Source organism: Zeugodacus cucurbitae, chromosome 5 (assembly GCF_028554725.1).
Source record: "Zeugodacus cucurbitae isolate PBARC_wt_2022May chromosome 5, idZeuCucr1.2, whole genome shotgun sequence".
Lineage (NCBI taxonomy): Eukaryota > Metazoa > Arthropoda > Insecta > Diptera > Tephritidae > Zeugodacus > Zeugodacus cucurbitae.
In genome coordinates, this window is record NC_071670.1 from 13,737,618 (window position 1) to 13,753,234 (window position 15,617).

General features: G+C 34.3%; 1 protein-coding gene across 1 annotated transcript in view; it reads left to right on the plus strand.

Annotated features, from left to right (window-relative positions):
- Window positions 1-2,069, plus strand: part of LOC128921945 (ABC transporter G family member 5-like) — a 55,988-nt gene extending 53,919 nt beyond the window's left edge. Inside the window, exon 2 of the mRNA XM_054231003.1 lies at window positions 1,868-2,069. Coding sequence (XP_054086978.1) covers window positions 1,868-2,069 — 202 coding nt within the window. The remainder of the gene's footprint in view (window positions 1-1,867) is intronic.
- The last annotated feature ends 13,548 nt before the right edge of the window (window positions 2,070-15,617 follow it).

Sequence of the window (15,617 nt, forward strand, 5' to 3'; positions counted from 1 at the left end):
GCCATGGTTCATAGCAGCGTTGACGTCAATACGCTTGACATGTGGCGGATGAATGCTTCTGCCTTATCTTTATATTCAATTCAACTGAAATTGCCAATTCATTCTAATTAATGCATTATATACAGTTGCGTTCAAATAAATACCACTGCGTGCAGGAGTATGCTTTAAGGCAAAACCGTGTGTTTAACTGCATATAACTGTTAACTACGAATATTAATACGGATTACAAAGAACACACTGCTAAATGTCTCCCATCGTAAGAGAGTCTGAGGAAAATTGCACAAGAATTTATGGTAATTCTAATATAGCAATGGATCGGCCAAAAGTAATGAAAGTAGGATCAGTCAGTACATTGGTGCACATATATTCCATGATATTATTTCAATTAAATTTATTATCAGCACGTTTTGTATTATCTCTCACTCAGACAAGAAATTCAGAAACAAGCCAATCCCGACTATAGTTATGACGGAGAATAATACTGTAAAATTCAGAAGAATTTATGTTGTTTTAAATTATCAACTTGTGTGTATAATTGCTGTGAATGAAAAATAATTTATACTGGAAGTTTATTGAACCCACCGTGCAGTTGATAGTAAAGTCGATCTCTTGTAAATATATTACGTTGTCTTAAATAATGTGTAAATTTTATCAAAGAAATGGTTAACGATAGGACCTTGAATTTAGATGGAAAATGTATTCAGAATACTTCAAATACTAAAGAGATTTAGCACAGTTTCGTAATATTGGTAATATCGTAAATAGTTATTTTAGAGGAAATACAAACGCTATTGCGAATGGAATGGCATTTTGCATTCAAGTAATTCCATCACACACTGCTATTAATATGAACACCACTGTATATAATAATAAAATATATTTTGAAATTTCGGTTGAATTGAATATATAGATATCCTATTGACATCAGACATGTTTTTATGTTCTTTGTTGACATTTTCGATGCTGCGGAGATTGCGTACGCATGCTCTCCGAAGAGCTTAATATCGCTTTCTCCCATGTTTAATGCTATTTTCTTGCACTCTGTTCACTCGTGAGAGAGACTGTGTCTATAGGTGCGATCACTTACGTTCTCCAAGCATATAATAAGGCTTCGTGCATACCCACTCGCAAATGTGTGTTCACTCAAATTTTGTAAGCAACAATCTAGTGGGCAAATGGACATGTATACTTCTATACATACATAATGAATGAGCATAATTTAGCGCTGACACTTCTCATTGGATGATTTGTTCTTGTACATACAGACGAACATTGATATAGATATAGAAAGCATTCGCTTGTTAAGAATTAGTTAGCTCACTACATAACAAATACTTGTAAGAAACAAAAAGAGAGGAGGCTCAGTACCGCCTTCTTTTGTGCGCTTCGTATGGATCCAAAGTAGTTTATATATAGCGACTGATATTAAGCTATAATAGAGACAAGTAGATGTGGCTTCGTGGAGGTACAGTGGGTTCGTTTAAGTAAAAAAATGACATTTTATTCATATATCATTTATTTCATCTCTCAGCTTTCACATTGATTTAGAAATTAAAAAATTATAATTAATAAAATTAAAAAATATTAATTTAGTTTTATTCAATTAAATAAATAAAAACACAAAAACCAAAAAATAAAAATAAATAAATAAAAATAAAATACTCAATAAAATTTCCATGAATCTATCTTTTTTCGCCTGCTAACAACTTATATTTACTGTCTAGCTAACAACTGATATCACTGTTGATTTGTAAGAATTAGTTAGAATATGCTAAGTGCTTGAGAATTCACAAGCCAACCTTAAAAAAACCAATTTCCAATTACACTTGAGTTTCATGTATTTAATTTCGCTTCTCTTCCCAATTAGATGCGCTCACAAGGATGAGTTCGGCACGCAACGTGTGTACAAGAAGACTTCACCCAACTGTGTGCTCACACTCTATCTACCGTCGCGTGAGATCACACTCTCCGGCAATAATCCGGCCATATTGCGTGGTATAATCTATGTGGATCCAAAGGCGATACAAGGTTACAGGGTGTATGCTCAATTAACATTGACATTTCGGTGAGTACTATACTATTCTATACAGATGCATGTGTAACGCAAAAAGAATTTCACATACAATATGCTCGTATCACGAGAGGAGTAGATAGATTTGGATTCAGGTAAACTACTACTATTTTGAGAGCTAACGGTACTTAATTACCCTGCATAATTTTATAGTGTAGATGTTTCATTTTTCACAAAGCCGATTTATTATATCGTACGAAGCTTCTTTATTTCACAAGTGCTCAAGAGATAAAACCTCATTGAATAAATCTGTCCTCAGATTCTAATATAGCTCTTTTTCGTCATTAATTTATTGATGGACAACAACTGCAAAGGCAATTCATTGACGACAGAGCAGAGAGGCTCGAGTAGATTGTAGGGATCTTGTGTAAAAGTTTTTCAGAAGAATGTCTTTCCATTGAGAAAGCATTTCATCGTTGCTTCAGCGTTGATGACGTTTATTTCAGGTACAGAATGTGCCATTTTGGAACTACCGATGCTCTGTGACCTATTTGAAGACTTTCAAGATAAGCTCTCGATGTATTCTTACAATACCCAGACGTTAATTATACAGACGTCCCTCCGAATTTGATTTCTTCTTCCTAAAATTGCCTCAAATAAATATTCACTGAGTAGGACTGCCAACTATTAAAAGAGTGTTTAAATTAAATACATATGTAAGAGACTAAAAATAATGTTTGCTCTGAAAATAATAAATAATTGTAAAGTAAAGAAATTAGATAAACCAAGTACAACACTACAGATACCAGACTTAAGAGACCCCAACAACTTTACTTCTTCTTCTTCTTGACTGGCGTAGACACCGCTTACGCGGTTATAGCCGAGCCCAAAACAGCGCGCCACATATACCTCCTGTTGGCAGTTTGGCGTCAATTGGTTATACCAAGCGAAGCAAGGTCCCTCTCCACCTGGTCCTTCCATCGGAGTGGAGGTCTCCCTCTTCCTCGGCTTCCACCAGCGGGTACTGCAACGAATACTTTCAGAGCTGGAGCACTTTCATCCATTCGAACAACATGACCTAGCCAGCGTGGCCGCTGTCGTTTTATTCGCTGAACTATGTCTATGTCGTCGAATAACACATACAGTTCATCGTTCCATCGTCTGCGGTATTCGCCGTTGTCAATGTTTAAGGGACCATAAATCTTCCGCAAAACCTTTCTCTCGAAAACTCCTAGTTCCGTCTCATCGGATGTTGACATCGTCCACGCTTCTGCACCGTAAAGTAGGACGGGAATGATGAGAGACTTGTAGAGTTTGGTTTTTATTCGTCGAGAGAGGGCTTTACTTTTCAATTGCCTACTTAGTCCATAATACCTGTTGGCAAGAGTGATTCTGCGTTGGATTTCCAGGCTGACATTGTTATTGCTGGTTCCCAGGTAGACGAAACTATCTAAAACTTCAAAGTTATGACTGTCCACAGTGACGTGGGAGCCAAGACGCGAGTGCGCTGACTGTTTGTTTGATGACAGGAGATATTTCGTCTTGTCCTCGTTCACCACCAGACCACTGATAAGGTCCAATCAGTTTGTTGACGCTGAGCTTTAGTCTTTCACACAATACGCTCGACAGAACCTTATACGCGATGTTGAGGAGGCTTATCCCACGGTAATTGGCGCAAATTGTGGGGTCTCCCCCACGTTATTGAAAGCGGCATTAAGAAGAAAAATAATTGAGCTCCACAATGCTATTTTTTGCTATAAATAAGAAATATTCATGAGAATATTATTGCAAAAGTTATTATTGCCCACTTATTGCAAGGGCACGCATAGACCATATCATAAATCATATTAAAAATACGTGCAACGCTAACTGAATCATAGGCTTGCTACGTTTTGTTTTGTGGTATGTGCCATAGAAAATTTAAATTAGAAAGTGCACTCTTTGCCAGAAGTAAACATATGTGCATTGCTAGAGATATCAATTTCTTTTTCACGCACACACACTCACGCACTCACCAATACATAAACATTTTCTAGTTATTTTCCCTTAGTGCAATACCATTCAACCGGAAATTGAATATCCTGTGCGCTGGTATCTCATAACGGTGCAACAAGGCGAGCCCATTTCTTGGCGCCACCACAATTACATATGCGCCTAGTTGTATGCAATATTTATGCGAAAATCCGTTTAAATGCACCGCTAACACACACACACACGTACGTTTCACACCTCACACAGTGTTCCAAAAATGTGTGTGTGTTGTTGTTGTGTGCTCACGCGTGACATTTGCGTCAGCGCGGACATGTTGCTGTCAGTAAACATAATAGAATTTGTTCACGACCCTGCTATGTTAACACTAAAGTGCCGCAAATGCAAGTTAAGTCGCACATAAGAGCATATTTTGAGAGCAGCAGTTGATTGCTTTTTGGCATTAGTGTTGGCGACGACAAATCCGATTATGTAAGAGGTGCATGTGATCGGTGTTTAATTCGAAAAACTGCAGTTAAGCAGGCAGCAGATATAAAACAACTGAATTCTTTATTTGTAATACCTAATCACTAATATATGTATTTTAAATTTTTTTGTAAACGAATTGAGTACTTGAAGCGTGACCGCTGACAAGTGACTGAACAAAGAAAGATTTCTTGTTCGCATTTAAAAAAACTTTGGCTTGTATTTATTGTAGAATGTTAAAATGCAGGCATACGAGTCCAATTACCGAGATTCTACGCTTTGTTTGATCTTCAACTATGCCTTGATATAACAAACTATATATAATGACAAAATAAATACAAGGATAGTCCCTAATATTTACTAGACATTAAAATATTCAATAAGGCTTAAGTGTACTTAGGTTTCTTTCAAGAGAGAATATTGAGGTCGGATATGAAAGTTCAGAGCTAAGAGCTCGGTGAAGTCTGAAATCGGCCAATGCCGCGTAAGGTTTGGAGCCTATAAATGTATTTTGGAAGTCCCTGGCAAGGTGTTCGGTCAAAGTTTTTTGTTGTCCGATGCTCAAGTATGAGCTTTGTTAATTCATTATGTTCAGCTCAAAAGGCCACGGCGACTATAATCCCATCGTGATTGAAAATAATCTGCAGAATTCATGAGGATCATTATGTAAAACAAATGGACCTTAAGCCACAGTACACAGATTGTTGATTTTCTTTCATCTGTCGATCTATATTTGAATGATCTTTGAACAGCAAATGGTTTGAGAATGCTTAATACATCTTTCTCTATATTTTCCTCTGTCGATAACTCATCTTGCGGAATCATCTCAAGTGCCAAATAACTACCCTTGAATTTAACATGAGAAGCACACTCAAATAGAATATACTTTACAGTTGTAGTTGTCTTCTCCATGTAAAAGGATCTTGAAAGAGTTCTACAAATGTTATGCAAAATACCTAAGAGCCTCCTAATATCTCCTATCAAACTTTAACTTGACCGTAGATCTTGTATCGAGGTTAAACACTTTGGAATACATTTCTTAACTCACCGAAGAACTCATTAGAACTAACCGTATGAACGTGGTCTCTATTTGTACATGCCGCTTTAGAAACTTTATAGTCTCCCCGTTTGGCTAATCTTTACTCTGTCTGTGCAGAACTCATACAGCTCTGTACCCACCTACGGATATTTTTTGACGCTAGAGAATTTTATACAGTTTAAAAAGAGTGCGATGGCTATCTAAAGCCTCACATTCAAGAGCGACAGAATGTCGAACTAACTAAATGGTTGTTCCATACTGACACACCTGGAGTATTGTCCAAGTCCTCGAGTGAAGTATTCAAGATTATTATTGTCGAGAATTTATTCGAGAGAGTTTGGTCAAATAACGTTACTTCCAGACAATTTGTTTTTAGATGAAAAAAAAAACATAATTTTATATTTGTGAAACAAAAGCGAGATTATAGATGAAGTGGCGCTTATGTTTGAGTTTTTTCTCTCAATAAATTCAACATTGCTGGGTCACTGTGTATATTTTAAAATCTAACCTCTAAATCTCTTAGCTAGAGCTCTAAGTAAGAACACTTGTAAACGCTAATAAATAAGAAAGCACAAGCTTCAACACATAAAGCACATAATTACGATAGAGCCCAGAGCGGATAAGAGGCTAACAAAAGCAGTTGAACTGAGCCAATATTTGCCGACATCAGAATGACTGCCAATAAAAAATCAAAAGTAAACCAACATAGTACAAAGTCAACTTGCATGTATTTGTCTTTGGCAAATACCAAATATCACTGGAGAAGAAGAGCTGACCGTGGATTCTCGACAGTGTGTAGTAGAGACAGAGGCGGGAGTGTAAACAGTTTAGGATGTGTTCAAGTTGAAAAATGTGAGCTAATAAACATATAAACGACCAGTGAGACATACTAATACTTAGCAACTAATCGAATTTCTTTTTTCATTTTCCGTTTCTCTTCCACCACAACACTTGCAAAAACAAAATAATAAAATGAAATCTTACAAATCCAATCGAAAACAATCACTCGCTCTTAGTACGACTGCACTACTATTGCCGGCGGCATCGGCGTTGTCGGCGCAGCACACAACGTCTCGCCTGCCGGTTGCGGTGACTGTACGGTCGGCGGTGTGATTGGCGCCAATGCAGCGTATCCGCTCCGCGGCAGCGACGGTGGACCACAGGCTGCGGTGGATAAGTCACTCCTCCTGCAGGACGGACGTGTCGACTTGCGGGCGAGCCTCGATAAGGCCTGGTATACGGGCCAGGATACCTGCGTGACGGTTAACATCAAGTATGATTTTTGTACGAAATTGTTGTTAAATATTAATTTTTAATTACTAGAAATACCAATCAGCTACTATTTATCTCAACTGATACTATTTCCTACTAATGATTTGGTGTGCTGCAGTAAGCTATTTAATCTTCCTTTAAATTCGCAAATCTCTGCATACTACCCCTAAATAGATACATTTTTGAATAAAAAATTCTTGCTAAATTATGTTTTCAATATGTATAGATGTACATTGTACATATCGGCAAGATACCGCACTTATCCAAGTGAAATAATTGACCACATATTGTACATATTTCGTCGACTGAATTCCTCTTAGCTATACCCCCAGCGAGGGTGTCGACTGGGCAATGGGTGGCGTTGCATGTACGGTGGTGGTCTCAAGCTGTTCATGAACGGGCTAAGCCACAGCATTGCAGGCAGGCGTCACCTAGCTAAGGATGGTGTAATCCCTCATCCACCTCCTCATGGTGGTCACCTCCACATGCAACCTCATGAGAAGGTAGATGAGGGTCTACACTGGCCACTGCTAATGAGGTACCTGGCGATAGGTATAAAACGTTAGGGGTAGAGTTCCGCCGAATTTTAAAAACTCAACATGGAGGACAAAACGAGTGATAAAGAGCGGATGTGTTTGATATTGCAGCGCAAGCATCCTAGGATGACTACTACTCGTGGACAACGTGACGGCACTCCATCTGGTATCGCAAAGGACATAAATGGTCTATGTGTGGCTTATTGGCCTACCAGTATAACCTAACCTAACCTAACCTAATGTACATATTCAAGCACACAAGCAAACATAAATTTATATATTCTTACACGCCAATACGCATGTGTATACAACCAGACAAGCCAGCGTTAAGCACATTATTGGCTATTTTGCGTGTAAACAGAATAAAGGCGTTTAATAAATTTGAAAATCAATACATTTATACGAACTTACCTGTATACAAGACATAGACGCAGGTATGAATATGAATAGTTAATGTGCTTGCGTTTTTAATTGAAGGACTCACAACAGCACTTGAGTAGCGACATAAATACCGCCTAGTAACAGGGCACTTTTGTGTCTACTTAACGCTTAGTTAAGTTAACATTAGTCTATTTTAGTAAAGTTTCAAAAATTTTTGCAGCGCGGCGAACTTTGGAATATCTCACTACACTTAGGAACTTAGGAACTCCGCATAGATGCCATATACATAGTTGGCTGCTTGCTATCTTAAATAAACTTTTACTGGCTTTGTAAGTTTACACAAACAACATTACCGGGCGTCTTATAATTATTTTTTTGCAAAAAACTTACTTGTGAATATTTTGCTTCGCAACTTAATGCAGAAAAATTAGGTACACCATAGCGTATGAGTAACGTGTATAGTAGTGAGTTTAATGCTACATATAGATAGGTGTTTGTAGCAACAACAATAGCAAAAAGCAGTATGGAATATATCTGTGAAAATAGGGCATATAAAGAATAGTGAATAAACGATATAGAATGGAACGATATATATTGAAATGAAATGGAGCGAATGGGAATGGAACATCGATATGTTATAATATTAAAAAAAATGTTGAGTGCAATAAAAATTTTAAATGATTTAAATTTGCATTAAAATGACTTCTACGCACTTAAGTCAAACAAATTTTAATTTCGAATACCTGGGTCACATATTACTTTCTTCATGTGCGTTAACTTAAGCTTTCGTCGTCGCTCATATGTAATATAATAATTTGTGTATTGTTTGATATTTTAAGATTTTTATACACACTTTTTAGCTTTTGCTTTGTTGATGCATTGAAATCATAATTCACTTATTCAAGTGTAACTAGTTTGCCTTAAATCACTAGTGGAATTTGGTAATAGTAGTCAAATAAATATTTTTGGTTATTTTTTAGGGTTTAATGCTGGTCTTTCATGCAAAATCATTGCTTCAGTGATAATTTTTTGTTGTAATTTCTGAGTTTCTTTGCTTTCAATGTCGCTAAAAAAATCTAAAATAATTAAAGTAAAAGCATAAACGCACTCACAACACATGTGTAATCGACAGCTGTATTGAAGTTGAGTTCTCATTCACTATTTTATTGCTGTACCGCTTATTTATTTAACGTGGCAGGTATTTGAACAAGCTCAAAAAGATAGTATATTCACTACAATCTGCTTCACTATTTAAGTTCTGTTAAATAAAAGTACATTTTACTGCACGCTCCTTCATATACAGCACCTGCTTGGAACTAAAAGAGCGTAAGCATGAAAGAAATCCTTTAATTTACCGAAGACTTATAAATTTAATTTGATTTATCTATATTCAAGTTTACCACTTCGCTTGATTAAAAGCTACAAAAATTTACTTTCATAAGACAGCAGCAACCGAACAGACCTTACGAAATTGCAAGTGTTGCCCCATTTTTATTACATTTTACATACATTTTACTTATATGACTTTAATTTCAATTTATTGAATCGGCATATGAATGTATATGTGTGTGTGGGTGCTTAAAATATGTACAGAAATACACACTTAATCACAAATACATACACGCGCACACACATTCACGCACTCTCTCGAAGGTGTCACACTTTTTATGAAGTCCTCACCACCATACCATATTGATTTGCTGGCATTGAACAAATGTTACGTATACGCCACAGCTGGCATGACACACTCGCAGCAGAGCACTCGCTCTGACAGTGTGACTTCAGTAAAATTTAATGGTGTGTAAATCTTGAGATGTTATACGATTGTGACAATCAATTGTTGTAGTTGACATTGTGTTGCTGGCAACTGTTGTTGAAATTGTTGCCGAAGACAGGTGAAGGCTCGTAAACACAGTGGAAAAAGAATCAAAAAGTGAATTCTAAGGTATAATATATATTTAAAATTCTTTATGGTATTAATTGCTGGTATGTGCACATTTTTATGTTTACATGAATTTTTTAAAATTTCCTGATTCTCCAGAATGATATCTGGTTAAAGGGTTGTGTAACTGAGTGCTTAATACTCCGTCCAGTCTAACTATTGTCATATAAAATCATCATTTTATACAAAAAGCGATACAGAACCAAAGTAATTACTTTAATATAAACCCTTGACTGACATACAGGATAAATCTAATGCTGAACTTACACTTGTGAAAAATGATTTTTGACTTCTTATACAAATTTAATGGAAATTTGTGTTCTCGGTAAATTTTTGGGAATTATTTGAATGAAAATTACACACATTTGCTATGTTTTAGCTGCTAAAAGTTTTACAGCCACTCTAGTCGCTATTAAAAATCTAGAAATTTATTAAAATTCCCAACTGTACTAAATTCGCTATTAAAAATCTAGAAATTTATAAAAATTCCCAACTGCGCTAAGGAAAGAGACCTGTGGCGACACAAAAATTATTTTGGCTGCAAGTGAGGTGATATAAAAGTGAGGTTTACGCGTTCGACTACGCACTAAAATGCGAAAATTTTTTTATAAAATTTTTATGTCCCAGCCACACTTCCCCACGCAGTCGCTCTCTTATATTCCAACTTTCACTTTCACAAAATTTTTGTTGCTAAAATCTCACACCTTCTCTGTAGGTCAAGCTCTCACTCTCCAACTGCTTTTTCGCCACGTATGATTATACAAAAACTCAAAAAGTCTTAGAATTTTCTAAGCAACATGTGATATGTAAAGGTTTAGCACAACAGGCGGCATAAAGTATGCCGCAGATTATTTTATATTACCTTAAAAACGGAGATAAATCATAAATGTAAAGTAAATTTGTGTGACAACTTGAAACTTAAACATTGTAGAAGCATCTTTAAATGCTGCTATAATTATATAATATATAAATTTTGTCATAAATTAATATTTCCATAAATGTTTATTGCTAATTACTTTAAAATCTTAAAATTATTTCTTATGCGCCTGTAAATATACCTCATACAAAACAGCTTACAAGACAAATGGTAGCAACAAAATAGTTTTAGTTATTAATTTTGCATTTAGAAACATTTGAAACAAGCTTATGCATGTTTTTCCCTCAACTTATTTAGCAACTTATTTAATTTTGCATCCTCTTTAGCTTAAAATTGATTTTAATGACTTTGAATTATACAATTTACTTCATATATGCTATGCAACACACATTTATTCTTCTTTATATTGTTTGAAAATGGTTCATTTACAGTTAAAGATTCTAGTACAATCCCACTGAACTGAACTTCATTGCATAAATTAAAATCTAAATCAGCCTAAATATATACCTCAAAAATTAATTAATATTACTTTAGCATAATAGCCTTTTCGCACAGGAGCTAATTGCTCAATTAACCGACTTTTGCTCGATTAAAGCACTGATTCAGATCGATTTACCAAACAAAATAAAAATATTATTTTTTTATATTGATTTTAAATAGAATTTTAATTGAGTTGATAATGAAATGCAACTTTACGAGAAAGAACTTATTTGTAATTACATATACATACGTTCTGTGTCTGTTAGTTTTGGTCACACTGTAAATTTGGCTACCTTTTTGATAAAATAGCAGTAATACTACTCGACGGTAGATGTCGCTGCTGGAAATAATTGTGGTGGTTATCGAGAAAATAGGAATCAGTTGTTAAAACTTAACAAATTCTTATGAAAAGCCTAAACATAAATGTGTAACAGCTGATCATTTATTGAGTAGCCGGCAGTGCGAAGTGCAAAATCTGGTTCTCAATAAAAATTTGAATTGATCAATTGAATTGACTGTGCGACCAACAGAGCATATTTGTTTAATAAATCCTAGAATTTGCAATTAAAAAAAATTATCAGTAAATTTTATATTTTATGGCCTTAGCGCCTGAAAATATGTTTGTATATGTATTATGCAAAAGTACAATCACAGGCATTTCAAACACCATTTTTCCTGTTTTACACACTTTTAATACACTTTTTATTTTTATAAATCCTGCATTAATGTAAAAATATATTTTAAAAATCACACATTTTCAATTTTAACATTAAATTTAAACATTTTATTGCATACTTTTAGGCGCGCTAACATAATTTTACTTCCATATTTTAATCGCATTATAAAAGTTGGTAGTGATGCTGCTAGCAATATATAAATTCATATTTTTGGCATCCATGCTATTTCATTATTTAGAAGTTTCCGTTGATTGATTTATTATGTGTGTCGGGAAGAGTCAGCATTACTATACTTATTTTTGCTCAGTGTGCATAGGCGTGCACCTAGAACTCATTACATTTCACAACAAAAACAGAAGGTAATTAAAGGAAATGATAAAAGTGTGCTTGCGCTCGTAAGTTTGCAGCATAAACTATTCCAGTAGTAGGCGGACGGAAAAGTTAATTCGTTTGTTGTTGTGATGCCATGTAATTAAAGTCCTAAAAGTATGCAATAATTCAGCGCCTCTCAAAGATTTTTGTTGCATACCTTTAGGGTTACAAAAATAATATCAGAATATGCAATTTGTACGGCATTCTATGAAATATTATTATCTTCTACCACCATTTATTAAAATAATTACGCCCATAAGTAGGCATATCCGCGTAGTATGAAACACACAATTATATCAAAGCATACTAACGCAAAAACGCACAAATCACTCCTGCGTGATGTGTAGAACCATAACGATAACTACATATATCTAAACGCCCAAACATATGCTAAACTAATATTTCGTCTTAGAAGTTTTAATTAAATTCACGCACTTCCTGTTTGGTCCGTTAACCTATTACTCAAGCAATGTAATTTAAAAGAACTTTCACAACGTTTGCAAAAACTTTAAATAAAACGGATTTCATTCAACATTACGGTGTGAGTTGAGTTTATTAGATAGACAATGCGTGTCAGCAGAAAGTTTGCTGAAACATAAAATACAGTCTCACTCCCAATCTACGCATACGTCATTTTGGAACGCCTTAAACGCGCTGAGTTGCGTTGGAAAACTTCATTTATTTGAAAGTAGTGGGTGGCATTGCAAAGTCGGTAGCTAGCAAGAAAATTAAATGGTATAAATCCACTGGATGCTTTCTATCTATATAAGATCTCTATAAATAGAAACATTTTTGGAATTAATGAGCAGGTTCCTATGTGTTGATTTCATTGAAGTTAAATGCTTCCTCTGGCTTCTTTGCCTTGTAATCTCAAACGTTTTATAAATACACCGAAACTGATTGGAATGTATATTTCACTGGCAAATTAAATGCTGGCTTTTCGGCACTAGTTCGCAAATCAATTTATTTTTTGCATGGAATTTATTAGTGTGGAAATCTTTAATAAGAATTACAATTTCCAATCCGAAGTACTACTAGACTTCAAATATATTTAATATGATTAAGTAACAAATTAAGCATTTTTATCGAAAACAAATTATACATATATTTGAATAAAAAATATATAACCATACAGTAGAAGAAAAACGTTTTCAGAGCATTACTTCACTGTTATGGAGGAAAGTGACTAACTTAGCCTAGCTGTAGACTATGTATTTTAAAATCTCAAAATGCTGGGTTCGAGAAAAAAAGTTCGGCATTAATAAATTGCAACCTTAGTAAAAAAATATTACATTAGATCACGAAAAAATAGTATTCAATCATATTACCAAAATACAGGCTTCGGCAACGCAATAAGCGCCTTAGCGGCGAGCAGCTGAATGATGAGCTGCTTACGATTAAAACATATAAATGCTTTTGAAATGGCCACACAATGAGCGGTCTGTGAGCGACATTTTTGAGAGGCAAAGCGGCGCCGCTCGGAAATAAACTCCTTTAAGGGGTTATATACAGTTAGACGGCCGAAAAAAAGTGAATTTTCCAGAATTTTATCTGAGAACTTTTAAACTTTTTAGAAAATACTTTATATTGCTCTACCATCATTAAGCGTATTAATGAAATTATAACAGAATCTATCACAAACTTTTAATTTCTTTGTTATATTAAAAAATATTTTTTTTATTACAGCAGTATTTTCTTCCACTAATTACGCCATATAATATATGAGTATTACGAAATTTTATTTTTCACATTTGGCTTTTTTATCTTCGCCATTTTTTTTGTTCGCCCTTAGTTTTTTCACAAAAAAACATACTTTTTTCCACCTTCCAAACTTGTTGTACTTCGAAAATATTCTTGTTGCCATTATTGCATAGTTTTCCACACTCTTTCCGCCACTTGAAAGTGCTCCAATGTAGTTTCTGTGTGCCCAAAGTATGCGAAAACTTGGTGAGGGCAAGTGCTCTTATTGTTACAACTTTCCTCGCTAAATTTGATGTTGTTTTTGCTTCTTTAAAATTTTACTGCTTTCGGGCATTGTGATGTTTGACAACGAGCGAAGATAGGAAGTTGGGAAAATAAATAAAAAAGAAGGAAAAACGAATGAAAATTTAAGGAAATATAATAAATTTAAATATGGAAAATAAGACAGTTTGCCAAATATGGTTCCAGATCTCTTGAAAATAAAATTAAAAATGGACAAAAAATATGTCTGAATAAATATGTTTAAACTAATTGTTATAAGATTTTCACAAGTTCTTATATATAGTGAATTTCTTAACATTTGTAAACTTAACTTAATTTTTATTAATTGTTAATTCTAATCTAAAATCAACAATTGTATAAAATATACTAGAGTATACTTTTGCAATCCATTTCGCAAAATTTTACTTAATTATTTGTATACAGGTGGCAACCCAATATTCCAAAAATATTTTTAATCATAAAATCATAATCAAAATTAATAATATTTTATAAATTAAGATTATTTTCATATATATTTTTTTATTCAAATCCCTATATTGAAATATAATTTTAAGTTGGCAACATGCTTTCATAATTATCCCCCAATTATTCCATTAAACCCATACGAATATTGAAACCATGTGTAGCATAACTTTCGACGCCACAGACATTTCTTTATTATTCGTAGTGAAAATTATTGCTTCTCGTTTTCATTTCTCATTTGTAGTTTGTTGTTTGCCGAAAGCACACAACACAACAAGGATATAACAAAATAATGATTTCCAATTCATTGAACGAAACCAAGAAATGAATATTAGCAATAAAATACATGTCAGGCAGTAAGTGCTTGAGTATGTGTATTCGTGTGTTGGCACGAACATGAAAAACAACAAAATTATGAGTAGAGCAAGCAAAGATATGTGTATATTTGCTAATAATTTCCTAATATATTCACTCAATAATTTTTAGGATTCTGTGGATAGATTGTCTAAGGAAAGTTCTTAAAAAGGTAAAAGAAATATCTAAGCTGATCTCTTAGTGGACATTTAGACTAGAAAGCTTTTACATTAAGCTTGACGCTTTTTTGAATTTATACAGTTGTTTACTGGATACCTCATGACAGATTCTTCTTCTTTTGAATATAGTGCACACCTAGAACAGTAGGGAATATATAGAAACCAGCGGAATTAAATTTTTCTGAATTGCCTGAGTCCAGTCGGTGTATTTTCATTAAACGCAACAAATACAACATTGGCACAACACACATGGGACACTCAAGTCAAAACACAAATCAAATCAATTCCATTGCGATATTTTTTTTTTCCAATTTTTATTATTTATGCTTTTACTCATAAGCTATGCAAAAGCAATTTAGGAAGCCAAATCGTGTATGTAATAAATGTAGCAACACGGCGAAAGCAATAAATAAACACCACGATAAATATGGCTCGCCGTCTATTCCCTGAGTGGAAAAATTTACTAAGGTTAAGCATAGAGTGTAAAGTGTAACAACAAGCAGAATCACAATTGAATTACATTGACAGATACATATACATATATTCAAAGATTGAGAAAAAAGAGCTGAACCTTCGATTTCATTGTATAATACAGTTT